Here is a 26,773-nt window from a genome sequence, read left to right as displayed (position 1 = left end):
GAGGGAACCGAGGCACGGAGAAGTGAAGCGACCTGCCCGCGGTCACCCAGCCGACGAGGGGCGGAGCGGGGATTCGGACCCACGTCCTCTGACCCCCCGAGCCCGGGCTCTTTGCACCGAGCCGCGTTGCTTGTCTGATGATAACGACGTTGGTATCTGTTAAGCGCTTACTATGTGCTGAGCGCCGGGGGCGATCCAGGGTCATCGGGTGGCCCCGCGCGAGCCACGCCGCTTCTCCCCGACGACAGTTAAGAGTCGTCGGGGCCCCTTCCGTGTTGATTCGGCCGGATTTATCGAGCGCCGACGGTGGGCGGAGCACTGCGCTGAGCCGAAGGCGGGGACGGGGCTTCGGATCGCGGGGAGGCGTGAGCGGGGTCCGGCCGGGGGGTGGGGGGCTCCAGAGCCGAGGGTCCCGCACGCACGGCCCCCCGCCGGCCCCTTAACCGCCCCCTCCAGACCTGCTGGAGAAATCCCGTGCCGTCCGCCAAGCCAAAGACGAACGCACCTTCCACATATTTTACCAGCTGCTCTCCGGAGCCGCCGAGCACCTCAAGTGTAAGTCGCCGAAGCCGCCTCCCGCTGGGACTCGCTCTCGGGGCCGGGGGGGGGGGGGCTCTGTTTCCCCTTTTTAAATGGTCTCTGGGAAGCGTTTCCTTCGTGCCGGGCATCGTACTCGGGCCCGGAGCAACAATGGCGGTATTTAATAATAATGATGATGGTATGCGGTAAGCGCTTACCGCTGCTGATGATGATAATGGCATCCGTCAAGCGCTTACCATGCGCAGAGCACCGTTCTGAGCGCTGGGAGGCTACGAGGCGATCGGGGTGGCCCCCGTGGGGCTCCCGCTCTTCATCCCCGTTTTACGGTCGAGGTCACTGAGGCGCAGAGAGGCCGAGTGACTGGCCCGAAGTCACCCCGCCGACGGGCGGCGGGGCCGGGGTTCGAGCCTCCGACTGCCCGGCCCCTCTCCGCCGAGCCGGGCTGCTTCTCCGTTCCTTTTTATTTTTCACCGTGCGCCTAGCACTGGGGTAGATCCGCGGCGACGAGGTCGTCCCCGTTCGACAGATGAGGTCACCGAGGCCCGGCGAAGCGACCGGCCCGGGGTCACTCGGTCGATGGGCGGCGGAGCCGGGATTAGAACCCACGACCCCCGCCTCCCCAGCCCGGGCTCTTGCCGCCAAACCGAGCGCCGGTTTAGGATTTCCTAGGCGCTTGCTGTGCGTCGTGGGCGAGTCGCTTCGTGTTGGCGCCTCAGTTTCTTCAACTGTAAAATGGAGATTCACTCCCTCTCCTCCTCCTTGGACTGCGAGTCCCACCTGATTGAATCCGCGGCCCCTCGCGCGGCGCTGGTCACGGAGCAGGCGCCTTCCCGCGCTTAGAGCGGTGCTTGGCGCGTAGTAAGCGCTCAGTGGACGCCGTCGTCAGGGTTGTTAACAACGAATCGCGGGATTATCACGGCTTTCCTCTTGGGCTCCGAATGTTGACGGTTCTGACGGCCGTCTACTAGTTTGGTTTTGCCGTCTGTCTCCCCCCCCCCCCCCCAGACTGAGCCCGTCGTCGGGCGGGGACGGTCTCCGGTGCCGAACCGTACGTTCCAAGCGCTCAGTACAGCGCTCGGCACCCAGTAAGCGCTCCATAAATAGGATCGAATGAACGAATGGATCCTCGGGTGGCGTCGGGCGGTGTTAACCGGGGGAGGACTCTCTGCCCCCCCCCGGGGAAACCCTCCCCGCACAGTTGAGTGGGGCACCGCGTCGTGAAGCCGCGCGGCTCGGTGGAAGGAGCCCGGGCTGGGGAGTCCGAGGTGGTGGGTTCGAATCCCGGCTCCGCCGCTTGTCTGCCGTGTGACCTCGGGCGGGCCGCTCCCCTTCTCTGGGCCTCAGCTGGAAAACGGGGGTGAAGCCTGGGAGCCCCCCGGGGGACAGGCTGACGACCTTGTATCGCCGCCCCCCTCCCCCCAGCGCTTAGGACGGTGCTCGGCACATAGTAAGCGCTTAACAGATACCATCGTCGTGATTATTATGATGTAAAGTGATCTGTGTGACTGTGGGCGAGTCGCTTCTCTGGGCCTCGGTTCCCTCATCTGTAAAATGGGGATTAACCGTGTGCCTCACGTGGGACGACCCGATGACCCTGCCTCTCCCCCGGCGCTTACTACGGTGCTCTGCACATAGTAAGCGCTTAATAAATACCAACATTCAAATGGAAATGAAGGTAATCGGGTTGGACATAGTTGATGAGGAGGGAACCGAGGCCCAGAAAAGTGCAGTGACTCGTCCGAGGACTCCCAGCAGACGAGTGGCCGACCCGGGATTGGAACCCAGGGCCTCGCGGCTCGCGGGCCCGGGCTGTCCCCGCTGGGCCACGCCGCTCCTCCGCTACGTCGGCCCTGCCCGGGATGGCCGTCGCTCGTGGCCTGAGACCCGGGACCGCGCTCAGTGTCGCCGGGAGTCGCTCAGCGGCCAGCGCCGATTGAACAGACGGGGCGCGGCTCCGTGGAAAGGGGCCGGACCTGGGAGGCGGAGGTCGTGGGTTCGAACCCCGGCTCCCCCACCTGTCAGCTGGGTGACCGTGGGCAAGTCGGTTCACTTCTCGGGGCCTCGGTTCCCTCCTCCGTAAAATGGGGATGAAGACCGGAGCCCCAGGTGGGACGACGCACGGTAAGCGCTTGACAAATAGCAACATTATTATTATTATTATTATTATACGAATGACCGGCGGTCAGGATTACTGCCCGCCTAACGGCAGCCTCGTCCCTAGATTGAGAGAGACTCACGGTAATAATAACGGTGGTTATTATAATGGCGCCGAAGCGCTCACTGCGTGCCTTGCGCCGTACCGAATGCCGGGGTAGGTGGACGGTAATCGGGCCGGACGAGGTCCCCGTCCCGCCTGCGACTCACAGTCTAGGCAGGCGGGGAACGGGTGTGGAAACCCCATTTTACGGATAAGGGAACCGAGGCCCAGAGGATCGATTCGTATCTATTGAGCGCCCACTGCGCGCAGAGCGCCGTACTGAGCGCCCGGGAGAGGACGATCCGACAGGCAACGGACGCGTTCCCCGCCCCCGACGGCCTCACAGCCTAGAGGACCCGGGCGACCGGCCCGGCGGCCGAGCCGGGATTGGAACCCGGGCCCCCCGGCCCTCTCCACCAGGTCCCGCTGCCTCTCCTGAGCGGCTTTCGGCCGCGGGCGCTCGGCCCGGCGCCCCGCCCCGCGCCGAGCGCTCGGTCGATAGGACCGAGCGACCGGAATCGACGGATCGGCCGGCGGACCGCGGTGGGAAGGCGGCGCTCGTGCCCACGTTGGTACGAACCGCGTTAAAACGCCTCTTTTTCGGTTTCTCTCCTCCCACCGCTCCCTCCTGTAGCGGACCTGCTTCTCGAGGGTTTCAACAACTACAGGTTCCTGTCCAACGGCTACATTCCCATCCCCGGGCAGCGGGATAAGGATAATTTCCAGGAGACCATGGAAGCCATGCACATAATGGGATTCTCGCACGAGGAGATCCTGGGTACGTACCGGCCGCCCCCCCCCCCCCCCCGGGCCGTCTCCGTGGCCGTCGCCGCCGGGATAGACGCAGGAAGGTCGGGTCGGACGCGGTCCCTCTCCCCCTCGGGGCTCCCGGCCTCAGTCGCCCCGTTTTCCCGACGAGGGAACCGAGACGCGAAGCGACTCGCCCGGGGCCACGCTGCTCCTCTAGGTAATAATGTTGGTATCCGTTAAGCGCTCGCTATGGGCCGAGCACCGTTCCGAGCGCCGGGGGAGACCCGGGGCCATCGGGTGGTCCCACGGGGGGCTCACGGTCTTAATCCCCATTTTCCAGAGGAGGTCACTGAGGCACACAGCTGACCCGCCCACGGTCACCCAGCTGACAGGCGGCGGAGCCGGGATTCGAACCCGTGACCTCTGACTGCAAAGCCCGGGCGCTTTCCACCGGGCCGCGCCGCTTCTCGAGGGAGTCGCCGCGCGCCTCCGGGCTGCCCCGCGCGCGGCCCGGCAGTCCGAAGGTGGGGACTTGGCGTCAGCGCGGCTCGGTGGAAAGAGCCCCGGGCTTGGGAGTCAGAGATCATTCATTCATTCCTTCGGTGGTATTTATCGAGCGCTTACTATGCGCAGAGCACTGGACTGAGCGCTCGGAATGGACGGTATCGGTAACAGAGACGGGCCCTGCCCCACGACGGGCCGACGGTCTGATCGGGGGAGACGGACGGACGAGAACGATGGCAACGAATAGATCGTGGGTTCGAATCCCAGCTCTGCCCCTCGTCAGCTGCGTGACCGTGGGCGCGTCGCTTCGCTTCTCTGGGCCTCGGTGACCTCATCTGGAAAACGGGGATTAAGACCGGGAGCCTCCCGCGGGACGACCCGATGACCCCCGGATCTCCCCCCCCCCCCCCCCCGCGCTTAGAACGGCGCTCGGCACATAGTGAGCGCTTAACGGACACCAACGTTGTTATCGTTATTGACGGATAGCGCGGTAATCCTCGTCAGGCGTGGGGGAGGCGGAAGGGGACACCGTCACCCGGCGGTCCCCGTCCGGCCCCGGGACTGATGGTCTCTTCCTTCCCCCCTCCTCCAGCCATGCTCAGAGTCGTCTCGTCCGTGCTCCAGTTCGGGAACATCTCCTTCAAGAAGGAGCGGAACACGGATCAGACGTCCATGCCGGAAAACACAGGTAAGCCCCTCCCGGCCGGAGGCCGGGAGGGTCGACGCCGTCGGGGATCCTCCGTCGCGGAAGGAGGACGGTCAGTCGGGTCCCGGGCGCTCGCTGCGGGGTCCCCCGGGCGGAAGACGGGTCGAACTCCCCCGCTGGATGTGCCAGGCGCCCGCTGAACGCTCTGCGCGCGGCGGCGAGCGCTCAGTAAATCCCGGCTCTGCCACCCGTCAGCTGCGAGCCCGTGGGCGAGTCACTTCACTTCTCTGGGCCTCGGTTCCCTCATCCGCAAAACGGGGACTAAGACGGCGAGCCCCACGTGGGACGACCTGATCCCCCTGTGCGCTTAGAACAGTGCTCCGCGCGTAGTTAAGCGCTTGACGGACACCGACGACGTCATTATTAAATACCCCCGACCGATAGACCGGGCTCCCGCCGAGGGCTCAGTACGGTGCTCGGCCAGTACCTGCGTCGAGCCCCCGCCGAGGGTTCGATACGGCGTTCTGCCCACGGCAAGCGGCCGCTACGTGCCGCCGCGCGGATGCTGAGCGCCCACTGAGCGCTTACCACGGCGCTCTGCGTTAAGGAGGCGTTCAGACAGTGCCGCTGATGGAACAATCCCGAAACGCCCCCCTGAGTTCTCGGCAATTAATACCGTCGACGGATCCAAGTTGGGGCCGAGGGAGGAGGGGATCGGGGGGAGTCACGGGCGCGTGATCCCCGAGGGCCTGCTGGAAGGGTGTGGAGGTGAAGGGGAGACGGGACGGGACGGGGGGGGGGGGGGGGGGGTTAAACGGTCCGTCCTGGGGTGGGGGAGACGACTCTACGTGGAACCTGGGGGGCTCCCGGGTCCCCCGGGGCAGCGCTAGGGGGAGAGACAGCGTGGCCTAGTGAACAGAAGCCGGGCCCGGCGGCCCGAAGGAGCCCAATTCTCACCCCGGCTCCGCCGCCCGTCCGCCGCGTGACCTCGGACGGGCCATTTCCCTCCTCCGGGCCTCGGTTCCCTCGTCTGTAAAATGGGAATTGACACCTCGAGCCCCACGTGGGGCGGGGACCGGGTCCAGTCTCCTGAGCTTAGTAGCGAGAACGGCCGAAATAATGATCAAGGCGCTTAAGCGCTGACCGTGTGCTGAGCACTGGGGTAGAAGCAGCGTGGCTCAGTGGAAAGAGCCCGGGCTTGGGAGTCAGAGTTCGTGGGTTCGAATCCCGGCTCTGCCCCTTGCCAGCTGCGTGACCGTGGGCGGGCGGCTTCACTTCTCTCTGCCTCGGTTCCCTCGTCTGTAAAATGGGGATGAACCGCGAGCCTCCCGTGGGACCACCCGATGACCCCCGTATCTCCCCCAGCGCTTAGAAGGGCGCCCTGCACGTAGTAAGCGCTTAACGGACACCGACATTAGATACGAGTTAATCAGGTCCGTCTCCGTCCCCGTCCCGCCGGGGGGCTCACGCTCGTGTCTCCGTCTTACAGCCGAGGGAACCGAGGCACAGAGGAGCGAAGTCATAATGATGTTGATATTTGTTAAGCGCTTACTGTGTGCGGGGCGCCGTTCTAAGCGCCGGGGAGGGTACGAGGTCGTCGGGTCGCCCCCCGTGGGGCTCCCGGTCTTCATCCCCGCTTGACAGACGAGGTGACCGAGGCCCAGAGAAGCGAAGCCGCCCGCCCCAAGTCACCCGGCTGACGAGCGGCGGGGCCGGGATTCGAACCCCCGACCCCCGAGCCCGGGCTCCCGCCGCCGAGCCGCTTCCTCCCCGCCGCGAGCGCTCGGTCCGGTGCCCGGCACAGAGCGAGCTCTCGCTCCACCGTGCCCTGGACGGAGCGGTCGCGTAGAAAACGCCGCGGCTCGTCGACGGATCCGCCGCCGGTATCCGTCGAGCCCTCGCCGCGCGCGGAACGCCGGACCGGCTGTTGGGGACGGTCCGACGCGACCGAGTCCCGAGACGGGCTCCCTGCCTGTCAACGGGCGAGGTCCGTGTCCGTCTTTGAGCCCCCAGACCGGAGAGGCAGCGGGGCCCGGCGGCCCCGGAGTCGGGAGAACCGGGTTCCGATCCCGGCTTCCACCGCCCGTCCGCCGTGGGACCCCCGGGCGGGTCGTTTCACCGGGCGTCCGTTCCCTCCTCCCTAAAACGGGGGCGAGGGCCGCGAGCCCCGACCCGACGGGCCCGGATCTCCCCCCGGCGCTGAGCGGAGGGCTGGGCCCGTAGCAGACGCCTAAGGAATCGGATACGGATGCCGCGTTGTCGTTCCCCTCCAGTGGCACAGAAGCTCTGTCACCTCTTGGGCATGAACGTGATGGAGTTCACCCGCGCCATCCTGACCCCGCGCATTAAAGTCGGCCGAGATTACGTCCAGAAGGCCCAAACCAAGGAACAGGTGGGTTTCCCGTCGGGCACGGACGGGTACTCGGGGCTCTCCCAGCCCGACGGGGCGCCGCCAAGTCCCCTCCCGCCACCCCCGGAGCCCTCCCGGGAGTGATGAGGGAAGAGCCTGCCCCGGTTTACCTCTCTCCTGCCTTCCCTCATCCCGAGCGACTGGGTCCCGAGACGCTTTTAGGGTCCTAGCGGAGCGGCGTGGCCCGGCGGACGGCGCCCGGGGGCGGCCGGAGGTCCCGGGTTCTCATCCCGGCGCTGCCTCTCGGCTGCCGGGTGAGTCGCTTGGCTCTGCTGGGCCTCCGTCTCCTCTTCCGGGAAACGGGGCTTCGCTCCCGGGTCTCCCTCCTCCGACGGCGAGGCGGGACGGGGCCCGTGTCCCGCCCGACACGCTCGTCTCCGTCGCGGCGCTCCGCGGGTGTCGCCGTGACGATCACTGTGGTATTTAAGTGCTCGACCGTGCGCCGGACGCTCTGCCGAGCGCCGGGGTGGATCCGGGCCGATCGGGTCGGACCCGGGATCCGCCCCGCGTGGACGGCTCGCGGTCTCGACCCCCCTTTTCCGGAGGAGGAAACCGAGGCCCGGAGAAGCGGCGTGACGAGCGGCGGAGCCGGGATCGGAACCCCCGACCTTCTGACCCCCCGGGCTCTGGCTTTAATAATAATAATAATAATAATGATAATGCTGGTGTCTGTTAAGAGCTTACTACGTGCAGAGCACCGTTGTAAGCGCCGGGGGAGATACGGGGTCATCGGGTCGTCCCACGGGAGGCTCACGGTTCATCCCCGTTTGACAGACGAGGGAACCGAGGCACAGAGTAGTTAAATGACTCGCCCACGGTCACCCGGCTGACGAGTGGCAGAGCCGGGAGTCGGACTCGTGACCTCTGACTCCGAAGCCCGGGCCCTTCTCCGCCGAGCCGCGCTGCTTCAGCCGCTGCGCCGTCCCTCCTTGGGCGCTCCGGGGTCTCCCCGAGCTCCATCCTGTCCCGCTCCACCCTCTGCCCGATCCGAACCTTCCGAGATGGAGAATCCCGGCCCGGCCCCCCGGGATCTTCCCCTGAGCTTCGGCTAAACCCGTAAAGTCCGCCAGGCGCGAAGCCCCGCGGGCGGGGAGGGCGTCTCTGTCGTCCCGCCGGCCTCTCCCAGGCGCCCGCTACGGCGCCCCGCGCCCGGTAAATACGGACGGACGCCCCGAAGCCGTGTCCCCGGCACGGCGGCGTCCGTCTCCGGCGTCCCCTCCCTTCTCTCCCCGCGCCCCGGGGCGGGCGGGGGTCCGCTCAGCTCGTCGTCCTCTGGCGCCGCAGGCCGACTTCGCCGTGGAAGCCCTGGCCAAGGCCACGTACGAGCGTCTGTTCCGCTGGCTGGTTCACCGCATCAACAAGGCCCTGGACCGGACCAAGCGGCAAGGGGCCTCCTTCATTGGCATCCTGGACATCGCCGGCTTCGAGATCTTCGAGGTGATCCGGCCCCCTCGAACCCCGGGCGGGCGGATGGGGGGACGACGGCAACGGCGTCGGTCTCGGTTAAGCGCTTACTGCGCGCCGAGCGCCCTTCTAAGCGCCGCGGGGGATCCGGGGTCATCGGGCGGTCCCACGTGAGGCGCGCGGTCCTCATCCCCATTTGACGGATGAGGTCACCGAGGCACCGAGAAGTCGAGGGACCCGCGCAGCCGACGGGTGGCGGAGCCGGGATCCGGACCCACGGCCTCTGCCGCCCAAGCCCGGGCTCTTTCCACCGAGCCGCGCCGCTTCTCTAGCGTCGGTGTTGGGTTAAGCGCCCGCTACGTGCCGAGCGCTGTTCTGAGCGCCGGGGTAGACGCGAGGTCATCGGGTTGTCCCACGGGGGGTCACCGAGGCGCCGAGAAGCGACCCGCCCACGGTCACACAGCTGACCAGCGGCGGAGCCGGGATTAGAACCCACGACCCGGGACTCCCAAGCCCGGGTTCTTTCCACGAAGCCGCACGGGGCCGGCCACGGACCTCTCTGGGAACACCCCCCCCCCCCCCCCCCCCCCCCCCCCCCCCCCCCCCCCCGCTCGCGACTTTATTTTTTAAAAGAAAGATGGGATCCGTTCAGCGCTTACTACGTGCCGGGCGCCGTACTAAGCACTGGGGTAGAGACAAGTTAACTCCTTTTTCCCAAAATGTAGTTTGCTAAGCTGGGGTTGGATACGAGGTCCCCCTTTTTTAAAAAATAAAAATAAAAAGGGTATTTCTTAAGCGCCTACTCTGTGCCGGGCGGGTGGTAAGCGTTTGGATAGACCCAAGTTAGCCCCTTTTTTTTTTTGGGGTTATGGTACTTAAGTGCTTACTATGTGCCAGACACCGTATCAAGCACTATGGTAGATAAAAGTCCCCTTTTTTTTTTAAAAAAAAAAAAAGGTATTTAAGTGCTTACTACGTAAGCCACGGCACAGAAAGAGCCCGGGCTTGCGAGTCAGAGGTCACGGGTTCTGATCCCGGCTCTGCCGCCCGTCAGCCGTGTGACCGGGGGCGGGTCGCTTCACTTCTCTGTGCCTCAGTCCCCTCATCTGTAAAACGGGGATTAACCGTGAGCCTCACGTGGGACGACCCGATTCCCCTGTATCCACCCCGGCGCTTAGAACGGCGCTCGGCACGCAGTAGGCGCTTAACAGATACCAACGTTATGATTATCATTAGACAGACGCCCTCTCCGCCCCCTCACCTTTTTTTTTTAATGTCATTTAATGTTATCTAAGTTCTGGGCCAGGCTCCGTATGAAGCACCGGGATAAATCCAAGCTGACGGGCCTGGTCCCCGTTTGACAGACGGGGTGACCGAGGCCCAGAGAAGTGAAGCGACTTCCCCGAGGGCCCGCGGCGGACCGGTGATGGGGCCGGGATTCGAACCCGGGTCCTCGGGACTCCGCGGCCCGGGCACCGCCCGCCGGGCCGCCCTGCTTAGGGAGCGTGTGTGACGGGGAGGGAGGAGAAAGGAAGCGGGTCCGCGCCCGGCCGCGGCGGGCAGCTCTTGCCCCCCCGGCAGGGTTTTCCGGGCCGGGCGTCTCCTGAACCTTTCCGTTGGAAGTAGAAAAACTCCGGGCACCGTCGGGGGGCCGGGGGACCTGAATTCAACCGCGAAGCGGGGCGGCCCGATGGTTAGAGCCCGGGCGTCCGAGGGCCCTGGGTTCCCCTCCCGCCTCCGCCCCTTCTCCGGCGGCGTGACCTCGGGCGGGTCACCTCGTTCATTCGTTCGATGGTGTTGGTTGAGCGCTTCCTACGCGCAGACCACTGGACTGAGCGCCTGGAACGGACAGTCCGGCAACAGGTAGAGAAGCAAGCCGCGCGGCTTCGGTGGAAGGAGGCCGGGCCGGGGAGTCGGGGGTCGGGGGTTCGAATCCCCGCCCCTCGTCAGCCGGGTGACGGCGGGCGAGTCGCCTCACTCCCCTGGGCCTCGGCGACCTCATCTGGAAAACGGGGGTGAAGACCGGGAGCCCCACGGGGGAACGACCCGATCACCCTGTATCTGCCCCAGCGCTCTGCGCGCAGTAAGCGCTTAACAAATACCCACGTTGTCATCGCTATAGAGACGACCCCGGCCCGTCGACGGGCTCACGGTCTAATCGACCTCACTTCCCTGGGCCTCGGTTGCCTCCCCTGCGAAACGGGGATGCGGAGCGGGAGCCCCGATTGGCTTGCGCCCACCCCGGCGCTCGCTACACGAGAAGCGGCGCGCCTCGGTGGCAAGAGGCCGGGCCGGGGAGTCGGAGGGCGTGGGTTCCAATCCCGGCTCCGCCGCCTGTCAGCCGGGTGACTCTGGGCGAGTCGCTTCGCTCCTCTGGGCCTCGGTGACCTCATCTGTCAAATGGGGATGAAGAGGGGAAGCCCCACACGGAACCACCTGATCACCTTGGATCTACCCTGGATCTTCGGGGAGGTGGTGCGGTCCAGTTGGGGTGGGAGTTCGGGAGGGACGTCCCCGGACTCTCCGACGAGGACCTCCGGCGGGAAGGCACGGGGAGCGAATCCAATCCTGTTGGTATCTAAGCGCTTCCTACGTGATGAACGCCCTTCTAAGCGCCGGGGAAGGAACGCGTTATTTAGGTCTCGACACGGCCCCCGTCCTCCCTGGGACTCACAGTCTAAATAGGAGGGAGAACGTTCATTCATTCACTGGTATTTATGGAGCGCTTACTATGTGCAGAGCACTGTACTAAGCGCTTGCAGTGGACAGTTCACCACAGAGACCATCCCTGCCCGACGACGGGCTCCCAGTCTAATGCAGGTATCCCCATTTTACGGTCGAGGAAACCGAGGCCCAGAGAAGCCAAGCGACTTCCCCAAGGTATCGGCGAGCCGTCGGCCGAGCCGGGATCGGAACCCAGGTCCTCGGGCCTCCCGGGGCCGGGCTCTCCCCGCTAGGCTCCTCCGACCCGCCGCCGTCCTCGAGCAGTAACTCCGGGGGCCCGGCCGTCCACGGGCGCTCAGACCGGTGCTCGGCGCGTAGTAAGCGCCCGACGGATACCGTCGTCGTCGTCGTGACCCCACCCGACACGAAGCAGGCGCTTACGAAATGCGGTTGAAAAACCCCAAAATTCAACGACTGGGGGTTCACCCGGGCGGGTCCCGGGGGGCCAGAGACCCCCCCGAGGGAGGTCGGTCCCCGTCCCCGTCCCCGTCCCCCCCCCCCCGGCGGAGGCGCGGCCCCTGACTCTCCTTCCTCCCTCCCCCCGGGTCGCGCAGCTGAATTCCTTCGAGCAGCTGTGCATCAACTACACCAACGAGAAGCTGCAGCAGCTTTTCAACCACACCATGTTCATCCTGGAGCAAGAGGAATATCAGCGCGAGGGCATCGAGTGGAACTTCATCGACTTCGGGCTGGACCTGCAGCCCTGCATCGATCTGATCGAGAGACCGGTGAGAGCCTCCCCCCGGCCCGCGGAGGCCCGGCGGCGTTTCCCGGGCTCTCCCGCGAGGGGCCGCGGCGCGAAGGCACGGGGCGGGGAGACGGCCCCGGCTTTCCCACGGGGCGGGAAGGCACGGGGAGGCGGTGCCGTCCGGTTGGAGTTCGCGGGGGATGTCCCCGGCTCTCGGACGAGGACCTCCGGCGGGAAGGCACGGGGAGCGAATCCGGTGCGGTCGGGGTGGGAGTTCGGGAGGGGTGCCCCCGGCTCTCCGACGAGGATTTCCGGCGGGGAGGCCCGAGGAGCGAGTCCGGTCCGGTCGGGATGGGAGGACGGGAGGGACGTCCCCGGCTCTCCGCCGAGGAGTGCCGGCGGGGAGGCCCGGGGAGCGAATCCGGTCCGGTCGGGATGGGAGGACGGGAGGGACGTCCCGGGCTCTCGGACGAGGATTTCAGGCGGGGAGGCACGGGGAGCGAATCCGGTGCGGTCGGGATGGGAGGACGGGAGGGACGTCCCGGACTCTCCGACGAGGAGTTCCGGCGGGGAGGCCCGAGGAGCGAATCCGGTCGAGTTAGTATTTAAGCGTTTCCTATGTGATGAACGCTGTTCTAAACGCCGGGGAAGGAACGAGTTATTTAGGTCTCGACACGGCCCCCGTCCTCCGTGCAACGCACAGTCTAAGTGGGAGGGAGAACAGGTATCCCCATTTTACAGTTGAGGAAACCGAGGCCCAGAGAAGTGAAGCGACTTCCCCGAGGCCCCACGGCAAGCCGTCGGCCGAGCCGGGATCGGAACCCAGGTCCCTTGGGACTCCCGGGGCCAGGCCGTCTCCGCGGATCCCGACCGCGGCCTGGCGGGTAGAGCCCGGGCCTGGGAGTCGGCGGGTCGCGGGTTCTAATTGCGGCCCCGTGTGCCCTGTGACCTCGGGCAAGTCACTTCTTCTCTGGGCCTCGGTTCCCTCGTCTCTAAAATGGGGGTGAGCCCCAGGGGGGAACAGGCACCGTGTCCAACCCGATTTGCTCGTATCCACCCCTGCGTTGAATCCGGTGCCTGGCACGTAGTAAGGGCTTAAAAATATCACAGTAATATAGTTATTATTATCATCCCTACCTTCGGGGAGTTTCCAGGCCAGCGGGGTTAGGTTTCTCTTCCCCGTAGCCCCGTCCCAAGTGGATTCGGCCGTATTTACTGAGCACTTACTGCGTGCGAAGCGCCGTGCTAAGCGCTCGGGAGAGTACGGTTCAACAGCGGACACGTTCCCTGCCCGCAGCGAGCTCACGGCGTACAGCGGGTGACGGACGTTAATATAGACCCATAAACAGATCACAGCTCTATACGGATGTGCCGTAGGGACGGGAGGGAGGACGAACGTAGGGAGAAAGTCGGGGCGGCGAGGAGGGCGCAGTCGGGGAAGGCCGCGCGGAGGAGATGGGCTTTCCGTAAGGCTTTGAAGTGGGGGAGGGCAAACGATCCGGCGGATGCGAGGAAGGGAGGGCGTTCCGGGCCGGGGGTGGGATGCGGGCGCGAGGTCGGCGGCCGGACGGACGAGGGGGAGGTCGGCGCGAGGGGAGCCGAGTGAGGGAGGGGAACCGAGGGAGGCCGGGTCGGAGTGGGAGAGTGGGGAGGTGAGGTGGGAGCGGGGCCAGGGGTTCGAGGGCTTTAAAGCCGACGGCGAGGAGTTTGGTTCGGGGGTTTCCTTTTGCCTTCCCTACCTTCCTCTCCGTGCCTCCCTTGCTCCCTCCGAGCGCCTGTCTTCCCTCCGCCCTTAGGCCAACCCCCCCGGCGTCCTGGCCCTCCTCGACGAAGAATGCTGGTTCCCCAAAGCCACCGACAAAACCTTCGTGGAGAAACTGGTCCAGGAGCAAGGCACCCACTCCAAGTTCCAGAAACCCCGGCAGCTGAAAGACAGAGCCGATTTCTGCATCATCCATTACGCCGGGAAGGTGAGCGAATCCCCCCCCCCCCCCCCGACGTGAGGTCTAATCGGGTCCGGAATTTCCGGTCCAAAATGCCGGCCCCCCGGCAACCCCCCCCCCGTCGCACCCCGTCCTCGTTCCCGCTGGCGGAACGGGGACGCGGAAAGCCGCCCCCGGAGAGGAGACCTACGTCGAGCTTTCGACGACCCCTCCGCCCGCCTCTCCCGATCCGGACGGCGAAAGGGCGGAGCCGAGGTTTAAAGGAAAAAGGATGGGGAAGAAACCCCTAAAATGAGGGATTTAGCAAATTGGGGGAGAGATTTCAGTCTCGGAGAACAAAGGCCCCCCGGGCGGATTTCTTGGGAGCGAGGATGGGGCCGGGACGAGATTCCGATCTCCACCCGGATCCCGAAGGGCGGAGGCGGGGGGGCCGAAATGAGCGACGATGACGGTATCGGGCGCTTCCTGTGTGCCAGGCACCGTGCTGAGTTGCTGGGGCAGGTCCGGGGTCATCAGGTTGGACGGAGTCCCCGTCCCACGTGCGGCTCGCGCTCGCGATCCCCGTTTTAGAGGTGAGGGAACTGAGGCCCGGAGAAGCGAAGCGACGGTCCCGAGGTCACGCGGCGAGACGAGCGGCGCGGCCGGGATTAGAACCCAGCTCCTTCTGAGTCCCGGCCCCGGGCGGGACGGGGCCAAGGGGGCGGACCGGCACCGGGAGGCCCGGGCAGGGCCGTGGGCCGGCCCACGGGGCCCGGCTCCCAAAATGGAAACGAGGCCACGGCTCCCAAAAAGTAGCACAGTCGGGAAGGGACGTGGAGGAGGAGGAGGAGGTGAGGACGGAGGAGGACCCGGATTAAGCGCTGAAGCCGGCCAGAGGGAAACGTTCCCCGTTCAGGCCCAAAACGGAGGAGGAGCTGGGAGAAACGGCGCTGCCGTCTCGGGCGGCCGGAAGCCGAGGACCGGGCCCGGGAACGGCGCCTCGGATGGCTCTCGGGCGGACGGCGGAGCTGCCGGCCACCGCGTCCGGGAGGTGACCCCGGCCGGGGATTGATGATAATGTTGGTATCTGTTAAGCGCTTACTATGTGCAGAGCACCGTTCTAAGCGCCGGGGGAGATACAGGGTGATCGGGTTGTCCCACGTGGGGCTCACAGTCTTCATCCCCATTTTACAGATGAGGTCACTGAGGCACAGAGAAGTTAAGTGACTCGCCCACAGTCCCACAGCTGACGAGTGGCATAGCCGGGATTCGAACCCATGACCTCCGACTCCGAAGCCCGGGCTCTTTCCACTGAGCCGCGCTGCTTCTCTAGATTAGATTAGATTAGATTAGAGGCGGCGGACCCGGGTTCTAACCCTGACCCCGTCGCGCGTCTGCCGGGTGACCCGGGGCGGGTTGCCCCGCTTCTCGGGGCCTCGGTCTCCTCGTCTGTCGAACGGGGATTGAGAACGGGAACCCCTTGTGGGACGGGGACCGTAGCCCACCCGATCAGCTTGTATCTAGCGCAGCGCTTAGAACGGTGCTTGGCGCACAGTAAGCGCGAAACGAGGACCATCATCAGTGGTGTTATTATTATTATTAGGTTGGAATGGGGGCGAGGAGTGGATGGGCAGCTTTTGAGGGCTCCGGGGATCCCGACGTGCCCGAGGCCGGGACGGTGATGGGAATCTCATCTGTTCGGCTGCGTCCCGTGTGCCGAGCGCCGTACCGATCCTGGGTACAGGTGGCGCCCCGTCCCCGGGGGCCCCTCGTAGTCCTCGTCCCCGTTTTACGGACGAGGAGCCCGAGGCCCGGAGGGGTGGTTTGCCCAGGGCCACGCGGCGGACGAGGGGCGGATTCGAAGCCGGGCCCGGGCTCGAGCCTTCAGGCCGGGCCGCTCCTCCCCGGGGTAGGCGCGGCGGCGTTCCCGTGGCCGACGGGCTGTCCCGGGTGACTCCGGACCGGCCCTCCCGGGAACGCCGCGGACGGGTCCGCCGCCGTCCGGGGGGACCGGGGCGGGAGAGCCGTGCGGCGGGGGGCCGTGGGACGCCCGTCACGCCGCGGCCCACGCGCCCTCCTTCAAGCGGCGCGGCGGGGGTATCTGTCGAGGGCGTCACCGTGCGCGGGACACCGTACCGAGCGCTCGGGGGAGCCCGGGAGAACAGCCGACGAGAGGGAAGCCGCTCCGTTCCCCCGGGGGCCGGTCCTCTCTCGGCCCGCCGAGCGGGCGGAGGCGGGACCGGAGGCGAAGGTGGGAAACGGCCACGACGAGGGTGGGCTCGGGGCGAGAGGGGACGAGAGAAGCCGCGAGGCCTCACGGCCGGACTCCCCAGGCCCGGGGAGCCAGGTGGGCCTGGGTCCCCGTCCCCGCTCCGCCACGTGTCCGCCGTGCGAGCCGGGGCACCCGCCTCGCTCCCCTGCGCCTCGGTGATCCCCGTCTGCGAAATGGGGATTAAGGGCGGGAGCCCCAGTGTGGGGCTCTGATCCCGGCCCCGCCGCTCGTCAGTCGTGCGACCTTGGGCCAGTCGCTTCGCTTCTCTGCGCCTCAGTGACCTCGTCTGGAGAATGGGGATGATGACCGGGAGCCCCACGGGGGACGACCCGATGACCTTGGATCTCCCCCGGCGCTTAGAACGGTGCCTGGCACGTAGTAAGCACCCAACAGATACCGACGTTATTATCGTCGTTATCAGAAGAGCGCGTGGCACAGTACACGCTTCACAGGTACCACAGTTATCATCAGCACCTCGGGCAGGTGGCTTCTCGGCCTCAGGTGCCTCGTCGGTGAAAAGGAGATGATGATAAAGACCATAATGAAAATACTGGTTAAGCTCTTCTATGCGCCAGGCGGTTTAATGATGATAATGTCGCTATCTGTTAAGCACTTACTGTGCCGAAAGCCGGAAAAAGGACCACCCTGTCAGAGGCCGTGGGTTCTAATCCCGGCCCCGCCACTTAATAATAATGATGTCGGTACTTGTTAAGCGCTTACTATGTGCCGCGCACCGTTCTGAGCGCCGGGGTAGACACGAGGGAATCGGGTCGTCCCACGTGGGGCTCACGGTCTTCATCGCCATTTCACAGATGAGGTCACTGAGGCACCGAGAAGTTAAGCGACTCGCCCAAAGTCACACGGCCGACAAGCGGCCGAGCCGGGATTCGAGCCCATCACCTCCGACTCCAAAGCCCGGGCTCTTTCCACCGAGCCCCGCTTGACTTGTCAGCCCTGTGACTCGGGGCGAGTCGCTTCGCTTCTCTGCGCCTCAGTGACCTCGTCTGGAAACTGGGGATGAAGACCGGGAGCCCCACGGGGGGGGGGGGACGGACCCGATGACCTCGTATCCGCCCCGGCGCTTAGAAGGGTGCTTTGCACGTAGTCGGCGCTTAACGAATACCACGATTATCATTACTATCATCGTCCCCCGGGTCCGGAAAAGCCACCGGCTCTGACCTGGCCGGGCCGGGCCGAGACCTTCGGCGGCGTCCACGGGCGTTTCGAACGCTGTACTGGGATTTTGAGGACGGTCCTGTGGATTATCTTCAGAGAGCGGGCCCCCCCCCCCCGCCCCGCATTTCAGAAGCAGCCTCCTGACCCCGCCCCAAACCCCAGGCCCCCCCCCCCCCCGGCCGCCCCGGCCAGAGTCTGCCCTAGATCCCGCGGACACGGGCCGAAGTCAGTCACGTGCATTTCGTTCCGGTCACTCGTTCGGTCGTGTTTATCGGGCGCTTAGTACGCCGAGCACGTGGCTCCCGACTCCCTTTGTGTCGGACTCTCCCAGGCACCCGGGTGCGGCGCCCGGTCGACCCTCAGGAAATGGGTAGAGCCCGGGCCCGGGGGCTCAGAGGGTCTCGGGTTCCGATCCCAGCTCTGCCCCTCGTCTGACCCGGGGCGAATCACGTCACCCCGCCGGGTCTCCGATAGCGCACCCGTAAAGGGGGGATCGGGAACGGCGGGCCCCGCGCGGCGGAGGGACCGCGTCCGGCCCGGTCCGCTCGGATCCGGCCCGGGGCTCGGTACGGTGCCTGGCACGTGGTGAGCGCCTCCCACGCACCGCGGCGGTCAGCGTTCCGATCGACTGCCTGTCGGGCGCTCGGCGCTTCATCCGGAGCTTGGGGACGACAAGATACGCGTCGGTCGACGGGATGCCCGCCCTCGGACGGCTTCCGGTCCGCGAAGCCCGTTTCCCCCCCATCCGCCTCCAAGGGCGGCGGGGAGTAGCTCCCGACCGGCCGACCGTTTGGGGATCGCCCCGTCCCGGGACGAAGCCGCCGATTCCCCCCACCCTTCCAATCCGCCCCCCGGGGGTCCGGGGAGCGCCCGGTCCCGGGCCCTTGCCTCGCTTTGGCCCGTTCTCCGGCGTTCCCGTCGCCGCGGCGGCTCTCCTTGTCCTCGTACTCTCCCAGACGCCTAGTACAGTACTCGGTAAGCGCTCGATCGACAGGACCGACCGGCAGACGGAGGGGGTCGGGGGCCCAGCGCCGCAGGCGTGGCGGGCACCGCGCGGCTCGGCGGAAAGAGCCCGGGCTCGGGAGTCAGGGGTCGCGGGTTCTAATTCCGGCGCTTGCGAGGCCTCAGCGACCCCATCTGTCAAATGGGGACGAAGCCTGCGAGCCCCACGGCGGGCAGCCTGATCGCCTCGTATCCCCCCGGCGCTCGGGACGGTGCTCTGCGCGTAGTAAGCGCTGAACGGATACCACCGTTGCCGTTCTTCTCCCCAGGTGGACTACAAGGCGGACGAGTGGCTGATGAAGAACATGGACCCGCTGAACGACAACGTGGCCACCCTCCTCCATCAGTCGTCGGACAAGTTCGTGGCCGAGCTGTGGAAGGACGGTAAGGCGCCGGGCCGCTCCGCGTCCCCGCCCCGGCCGGGCTTCCCCTCCGCGCCGGCCGTACCGCCCGCCCGCCCGCCGCCGTCCGTTCGAAGCCGGGAAGCAGCGGCGGGGCCTGGCGGGAAGAGCCCGGGCGCGGGAGTCGGAGGACCCGGGTTCTAATCGCGGCTCCGCCGCCCGTCGGCCGGGCGCGGCCTGGGGCGGGCCGAGTCTCTGGGCCTCGGTCGCCTCGTCTGTAAAACGGGGGTTAAGGCCGGGACGGCGACGGCCGGGTCCAGCCCGGCGATCTCGTACCTTCCAGAGCGTTTAGTACGGTACCCGGCAACGTAGCGAGCACCCAACGCGTACCGTCGACGCCCTTCCCCGCAAAAAAAACCCCCTGCCCCTCTCCCGCCAAGATAACGACAGCGTCGACTCGGCCCCCGCCGTGCGCCGAGCGCTGAGCGCGGTCCCGGGCCGGATCCGCGACGCTCAGGTCGGGCGCTAGCCCCGTGCCCTTCGGGGCTCTCGGTCAGAGAAGGTGGGAGAGAATCCTGAATGGTATGTATTGAGCACGTGCGGAGAACACCGTGCTAAGCGCTTGGGGGAGGCCATTCCCACGGAGTCGGGGGGCTCGTCCCCGGCCCGCGGCGAGCTGACGGTCTGAACGGGGGGAGACCGACATCGACAGAAATAAACCCACGGAGCCGTGCCTGAACGCCGGGGGTGGCCGGGGGGCGGACGGCTCCCCGGGGGGGGTCGCCGTCCCCGTTTTACAGAGGAGTAAGCTGAGGGCCGGCCAGGCGACCTGCCCGAGGCGACCGGGCGGCGGGCCAGGGCGGAGAGGCGAGGGACCCCGCGTCGCCGGGGTTCCCGCGGGTCGGCTTCAGCGGGCGGGCGCTTTTTCTCCGCTTCGGCCCCGGCCCCGGCTCCGGTCGCTCCCCGAGGCTCGGCCGAGGCCCGCCCGCCTCCCGGAGACGGTTTCCGGGCGCCCCCGGGGCGCCGGCGGGCGACGCCTCCCTCGGGCCGGGCGGGGGGAGCCCGGCCGGGGCCCCGTCCCCCCCGGCGCGCCGGCGGCCTCGCCGCGTCGCGGGCCGGGACCCCCCGCCGCCCCGAGCCCGGCTTCGGAGCGGAGGGTCCGGGGGATCCCCGGGGGGGGGCCCGCCCGGGGACCCGCCGGCGACGACCGCGTGGGGTCGGTCCCCCGCCCTGCGATTTGCCGATGTTCTGCCTACTAACCCGAGTGTTTGTTGTGTAATCTCTCTCCTTCCTGTCTTTGCTGTTTCTCTGCCTTAGAGATTCAGAATATTCAGAGAACTTCTTTCTATGACACTATTTCTGGTCTCCACGATCCTCCAGGTGAATGTCTAGCCGTCGTCGTGGGTCCGATGAGGCGGCAGGATCGTGCTCCGCCCACAGACGGCCCCCCCCCCCCCGACCCTCCCCTCCTTTCGGTTTTCGGTCCGCCCCCCTCCCCACCCGCTCACCTCCCGCATGCCCCCGTCATTTCACGCTGGGTTCTCTCCCGCCGGCCCCGGGCGGCCGAGCGACGACGGCCTCGCGTCGGCGCGGCTCTCCCCGGGGCCGGCTCGGGGCGACGGAGAAGGTACGAGGGGTACCTCTTGCGCTCGGTACCGCTTTGATACGGCCGCCCCGGGCGGTCGCCGCCCCGGTCCTCCCCGCCTCCGGGGCCCCTCTGAGCTCGGCGGGGAGAGCGGCGGACCGAAGGTCTAACGGTCCCTGGTTCGAGCCCGCGTTTCGGCAGATGGTCCGGGGAAGCGGCGGGGCTCGGCGCCGAGGGCCCGGGCTGGGGGGGGTCGCAGGTCGCGGGTTCGAACGCCGGCCCCGCCGCTCGGCGGCCGGGTGACCGTGGGCCAGTCGCTTCTCCGGGCCTCGGTCGCCTCATCCGTGGAACGGGGGTGAAGACCCGGGAGCCTCCCGTGGGCCCGCCCGATGACCCCGGATCTCCCCCGGCGCTTAGAACGGTGCCCGGCGCATAGCACGCGCTTAACGGACACCGGCGTTATCATTTTTGAGAAGCGGCGTAGCTCGGTGCAGAGAGCCCGGGCTCGGGAGTCAGATGTTCTGGGTTGGGATCCCGGCTCTGCCGCTTGGCAGCAGACCGTGGGCGAGTCGCTTCGCTTCTCTGTGCCTCGGTGACCCCATCTGGAAGATGGGGATGAAGACCGCGAGCCTCCCGGGGGACGACCCGATCCCCCCGTGTCTCCCCCCGCGCTCGGAACGCTGCTCTGCACGTGGCGAGCGCTTAACCGACGCCAACGTTATCATCCCCCCTCCTCCAAGAGGCCCTCCCCGCCGCCTTTCCCTCCCAGCGCTGCCGTCCCAGAGCCCTCGGAGGAGCGGCCTGGCCTAGCGATGACGGCGATATTTGACGACGAGGGTATCCGGCCAACGCCTCCCGAGCCCCGGCCTCAGCCCTGGGGTAGAGAGAAGGGAACCGGTCCCTGTTCCGCGCGGGGCTCAGAGTCTTAATTCCCATTTTGCAGGCGAGGGAGTGGACAGGGTCCGGGAGTCAGGAGGACCCGGGTTCCAGTCCCGGCTCCCCCGCTCGTCTGCCGGGTGAGCTTGGGCCAGTCGTTTCACTTCTCTGGGCCTCAGTTCCCTCTAATGAGGATCGGGACTGGGTCCGACCCACTCGTGTCTACCCCAGCGCTTAGCACGGTGCCCGGCACGGGGTCGGCTCGTAACGGGATACAGTACTCCCTCTTTCTCCTCCTCCTTCCTTCTTCCTCCGTCCCCGTCTCTTCTGTCGGATCGCGGGCTCCGTCTCGGTCGGTCGTCCCGCGGTATCCGTTGGGCGCTCGCTGCGTGCCGGACGCCGGACCGGGCACGGGGGAGAGCCCGGCGCGACAGACCCGGTGGGCACGTTCCCTGCCCGCGGGGACACGTAGTAAGCACTTGAAAGATACCATTTAAAAAAAAAAAAAAGAAATGTACCGTCTGTCAATCGGGGGCACGTACGGGTGCAAAACTGTGCGCAAAACCCTGTACCGAACATTCGGGGGAGTAGAATCGAGTCAGCCGTCACCATCCCCGCCCTCGGGGAGTTTACAGTCTCAACGGGGGGAGCCGGCCCGCGTTTCCGACGGGCCGTATCACGCGAGTTCGCGCTCGGTCCGGTAACGTACGGGAGATTCGTTCAGGCGTATCTCTTGTGCGCTTACACTGTGCGCGAAGCACGCTACTGAGTGTTTGAAGAGCTGGCGCTAGGCGCCCGGCGACCCGCCGTCCTTCAAGCCCCGCCGCTAGAGCGGACCGGGGCCCCTCCGTCCTCTCCCTTCTCTCTGTATCCGGGGCGGAGAGGCGGCTCGCGGCGCTCCAACGTGGAAACCGGCTTTCCTCTCTCTGCCCGACCGCTGTCGTGGCGTTTGTGGTGTTTTGGTGGGTGTGGAGCACTTCCTCCGCTCAGGGGCTTCGCTAGGTTAAATCCGACGCCCCCCCCCCGGGGCCGGGCCCTTCCCCGGGGAGGGGGTCCGGAGTGGCAGCTGGCGGAGGCTTCACGGCCCCGGCGGGAAACGGGGAGCGGAACTCGGTTTTCCCGTCGCGCCCGAGTCCGCTTCCGCCAGTGGTCGGAGAATCGGGGTGGTGGCTCGTGGGGGTCCGGAGGCGGGCCCACCGGAAGAAGCAGTGGGGCAAGAGGGAGGAAACCCCCTCTGTTCTGGGGAGGCGGTTCCGAAGGAAGGCAGCCTCCTCCCCTTCTCCCTTCCTTTCCTCCCTCTTCTCCCGTCCCCCCGGCTCCTCTCCCGTTCCCTCTCCTCTTCCGCCTCCCTTTTCCCCTCCTCTTTCCCCCCATCCCGTTTCCCTCCCTCCTCCCGTCTCCCCTCCTTCCAGCGGGGCTCGGTGGAAAGAGCCCGGGTTTGGGAGTCAGAGGTCGTGGGTTCGAACCCCCGCTCTGCCACTTGTCACCTGTGTGACCGGGGGCGAGTCACTTAGCCTGTCTGTGCCTCAGTTTCCTCATCTGTAAAATGGGGATGAAGACCGAGAGCCTCACGTGGGACAACCTGATGACCCCGTCTCTCCCCCGGCGCTTCAAACGGTGCCCTGCACAGAGTAAGCGCTTAAATACCAACATTATTATCATTATTATACCCTCCCCTCACCCACCCCGTGCCTGGCTTTTCAGAAAGAAAACTAGTTTCCTGACCCCGCTGTAATAGGGCGCGCTCAAAGGCGGCAGAGTTTCCCGGAGGATATTAATAAACTCCCATCGTTTCTAGCTTTTACCCTGCTGCGGAGTAAGGGTCTTGGTGTTTCACCCCAGTTCGTTCTCTCTCTGGATCTCGCTCGCTCTCTTTCTCTGCCCCTCTCGGTTGGATTAAACCCAAGAAGCGGCGGTTCGGGCCTTTCGGCCGTGTTACGCCGTGAGCCCCGATGGCTCCAACCTCCCCCGGTTTCCGACCCGTTTGCCGCTTGGACCGGCGTTTACCCCAGACCGAGAACAGCCCCCAAACCATTCCCCCCGCCCCCCCCCCCCCCCCAAGCAACGCTCAGGGAGGCGGCACGGCTCGGGAGGCGGAGGGACTCGGGTTCTCGTCCCGGGTCGGCCGCGGGACCTCGGCCGAGTCGCTCGTCTCGTCCCGGCCTCGGTCCCCCCGGCTCTAAAACGGGGACGAAGAGCGTGAGCCCCGTGTGGGACGGGGACCCGCGTCCGACCTCATCAGCGCGGATCTACCTCAGCGCTTAGAACGGTGCTTGGCACCGAGTAGGCGCTTAACCGGTCCCGTAATTGTGGCGACGGCGATGGTTACGTCCCCCCCCCCCCCCCCCACGCCCAGAGGATCCCCATCCTCGCTCCCCGTCGGCTCGAGCCTTTAAATGGGCGCCTGCCCCCCCGCGACGTGAAGCACGGATTTGGGGCCAGTCGATGCCCCGCTGGGCCGGTGGATTTTCTCCCCCGCTGCTCTCGAGAAGTGATCTCCCCCCATCCCGCCGTCCCTTCCCTTTGGCGCCGGAACGCCCCGAGAGGGAAGGCTCGAAGCCGTTCGCCGTCTCTCTCTCTCTGCCTAAATGTCTCTGCGTCTCCGTCTCCCGATGGAACTGAGGCGGGGGGGATGGAGTAACTGCTCCCGCGGGGTGAGAGAACGGCCGCTCCCGCGGAGACCTCCCGCCCTCCCCGCTCCTCCCGGGGGATCCCCGGCCTGCCTTCTCGAGACCGGAAGCTCACCGTGGGCGGGGAATGCGCCCGTCCCTCGTTTCACTGGGCTCGCCCCAGCGCTTCGCACAGTGCTGTGCACGCAGAAAGCCCTCGATAAACGCGGTCGACCTACGGGTCCCGTGTCCGGCCCCCGGGGCGGGGAGGGGGCCCCGCTTGAGAAGCAGCCTGGCTCTTGGGAAGAGCCCGGGCTTCTAATCCCGGCTCCGCCACCTGTCAGCCGTGTGACTTGGGGCGAGTCGCTTCGCTTCTCTGGGCCTCGGTGACCTCATCTGTAAAACGGGGACGGAGACTGGGAGCCCCACGTGGGACGACCTGATGACCTCGTATCTCCCCGCCAGCGCTTAGAACGGTGCCTGGCACGTGGTAAGCGCTTAACAGATGCCATCGTTATTATCATTAGCGGGTAGAGCCCGGGCCCGGGGGTCCGGAGGACCTGGGTTCTCATCCCGGCTCCGCCCCTCGCCTGCCGTGTGACCTTGGCGCAGCGCTTCAGTTCTCCGTGCCTCAGTTCCCTCCTCCGGAAGATGGGGACGAAGACTTTGAGCCCCCCTTGGGACCGGGGCGGTGTCCAACCGGATGACCTTCTATCTACCCCAGCTCTTAGAACGGTGTTGGGCACATAGCGAGCGCTTAACGGGTACCATTTAAAGAAAGCCAACCGTGTGCGGCGGAACATCACGAGGCGGGCAGCACCGGCTCATCCGTTCAGGATTCTCTTCCCGCCGGGGGCGGAGGCGTTTGGGTCCCGGCGGTGGCCCGCAGACGCGATGACCGTCGCGACGCCCCTTTGCGACTCACCCTAGTGCCGGTACACGTTAAGCTCTTCAGTCTCTTTAAAAAAAAAAAAAAAATCAAAAGTCACCCGGGAGAGTATATCACAGTATCCATCGGCGCTACCTTCCGACCGCTCACCGTGCAGGGCGCCCAGGTAAGCGCTGGGGCAAGTACAGTGCGGTAGAGTCGGTCGACGTGTTCCCTGCCCGCAAGGAACGTCCCGTCTGGGGGGAGACGTTAGAAAAAATAAGGTACGGGGCAAATCGTCGCGACTGAGGCGGCGTGTCAAGATGCCACGCGGCCGCGGCGGGTGGCAGGCGGCTCGAGGGGTGGAGGGTGAATTCGGTGTCGACGGAGAGGGCGGGGCGGAGGGGGGAATGGGCGCGTGGTCGGGGAAGGGGGTGCCATTCAGGGGGATTTCACTGCGGGCAGGGAACGCGTCTGTTTACCGCTATATTGTACTCTCCCAAGCGGTTAGTACAGCGCCTTGCACGCCAAGCGCTCAGTAAGTCACGACCGAATGAGCGGAGCGGGGGAGAATGGCGGTCTGCCGTATACTGGGGGGGGAGCGTGGGGGAGTGAAAGTGTGAAGGCGCCCTCCGGATGCGGGCGGCGAGGTAGGCGAGGCCCAAGTACGGTGAGAAGGTTGGCGTTAGGGGAGCGGGGGGTGCAGGTGCAGCCTGGGGTGTGGGCGAGTAGGGAGGCGGACGGGCAACCGCCGGAGGTTCTCGAGGAGCGGGGAGACACGGCCCGAGTGTCCGGGGGGGAGGGCGACGCGGGCGGCCGAGGGGAGACGGCGGGCGGGGAGGTCAGCGAGGAGGCGGATGCCGTCGGCGGGGTGGGCTGGGAGGGGCGCTCGGATTAAAGCGGTAGCGGTCTGGACGCGGAGGGAAGGGAGGATTTGAGCGATGCCGCCGAGGTGGGACCGACGGCGGACGCAATACGTGGGTCGAAGGAGGGAATGCCGAGGCGACGGGCCCGGCAGGACGGGGCCCGCCGTCTACGCCGCTGGGAAAGCCGGGGGCCGGGGGAGGTCTGGGCGGGGTGCTGCGGATTGGGAGGCGGTAGGTCCGAGGCGTCGGCGGGACGTCCCCAAGGCGGGAGGAGATGGGAGACGGTGGCGCGGACGGAGGGGGACCGGAGAGGTAGGTTTGGGCGTCGTCCGCCGAGACGGAGGCCGGAGCCCCGGGAGCCGGGGAGTTCTCCAGGGGCGCGGGGGGAGACGGAGGAGAGAAGGAGAGGCGGAACTGAGCCCCGGGAGCCCCCCACCCTCGGAGGGCGGGAGGTGGAGGAGGAGCTGCGGAAGGGACCGAGGAAGAGCGGCCAGAGGGAGAGAGGAGGAGGACGGCGAAGCCGAGGTCGCGTACCGTTTCCGGGGGAAGGGGGCGGCCCGCGGCGTCGAAGGCGGCCGAGGGGTCGAGGAGGGGAGGCCGTTGGATCCGGCGAGGAGGAGGTGACGGGCGACCCCCCGAGAGGGCCGCCCCCGCGGGGCGGAGGGGACGGAAGCCAGCTGGGAGGGCGCCGAGGGGAGAATCGGAGGAGAGGAAGTGGAGGCAGCCGGGGGGTCAGCGGAGGGGTGATGGCGGGAGCGTGTTTGAAGGCGGTGGGGAGGAAGCCGTCGGAGAGCAGGCGGTCGAAGCGGTCAAGGGGTGGGGGGGAGAGGCCGGAGGGTGGGAGGTCAGAGGCCTGGGTCCAGGGGGTCAGTGTCGAGAAATTTTGATGCCGGGCGGGGGAGAGGGAAGGGTCGAGCGAGCCGGGCGAGAAGCCGGCCATTCCCGATTCTCCACCGCGTCGCGGCCGGCGGTGTCGGAGGCTCCGTTCTCGGGGGAGGCCGCCCGCCCGCCGCCAAGCTGGGCGACCGCGAGGCTCCCCTGCGCCGGCGGTGGGGGGCGTGGGGGAGGTCCTCGCCTTCCGACCCCCTCGCCGGCCTCGCGGTCCCGAGCCGTTCTCCCCCGGAGTGCTACCTCGTTCCCGGGCCCGAGCCGGCCTCCCCCGCGGCGACGCGCGGCCGCCGCCCCCGCCGGGCCGACCCCGCGCTCCCGGTAGCTTCTCCTCGTGGCCGGTCGGGCCCCGGGCGCCTCCCCACGGGTCGCGGACCGGCGTCCGAGGGTCCCCGGGGCCCGGGGCCCCTGGGAGGCCCGCGGGGACGTCCCGATCCCGTCCGCGGGCCCACGGGAGGCGGAACCCGGGGCCGGACGTTATCAAAGCACCGCGGCCCTCCGCAGC

General features: G+C 67.0%; 1 protein-coding gene across 4 annotated transcripts in view; it reads left to right on the top strand.

The window, feature by feature from the left end:
- MYH10 (myosin heavy chain 10) overlaps window positions 1–26,773 on the top strand; it is a 73,874-nt gene that overhangs the window by 27,797 nt on the left and 19,304 nt on the right. For 2 of the 4 annotated variants that reach the window (XM_029048790.2, XM_029048789.2), the window contains 9 exons: window positions 457–555; window positions 3,372–3,515; window positions 4,584–4,679; window positions 6,911–7,029; window positions 8,332–8,484; window positions 11,730–11,903; window positions 13,660–13,833; window positions 18,505–18,619; window positions 19,894–19,956. In XM_029048790.2, coding sequence (XP_028904623.1) covers window positions 457–555; window positions 3,372–3,515; window positions 4,584–4,679; window positions 6,911–7,029; window positions 8,332–8,484; window positions 11,730–11,903; window positions 13,660–13,833; window positions 18,505–18,619; window positions 19,894–19,956 — 1,137 coding nt within the window. The remainder of the gene's footprint in view (window positions 1–456; window positions 556–3,371; window positions 3,516–4,583; window positions 4,680–6,910; window positions 7,030–8,331; window positions 8,485–11,729; window positions 11,904–13,659; window positions 13,834–18,504; window positions 18,620–19,893; window positions 19,957–26,773) is intronic. The other 2 variants (XM_029048792.1, XM_029048791.1) reach the window with 1 other exon arrangement.

Source organism: Ornithorhynchus anatinus, chromosome 21, assembly GCF_004115215.2.
Source record: "Ornithorhynchus anatinus isolate Pmale09 chromosome 21, mOrnAna1.pri.v4, whole genome shotgun sequence".
In the NCBI taxonomy this organism is placed as follows: Eukaryota; Metazoa; Chordata; class Mammalia; order Monotremata; family Ornithorhynchidae; genus Ornithorhynchus; species Ornithorhynchus anatinus.
This window is presented reverse-complemented; position numbering and strand designations above follow the sequence as displayed.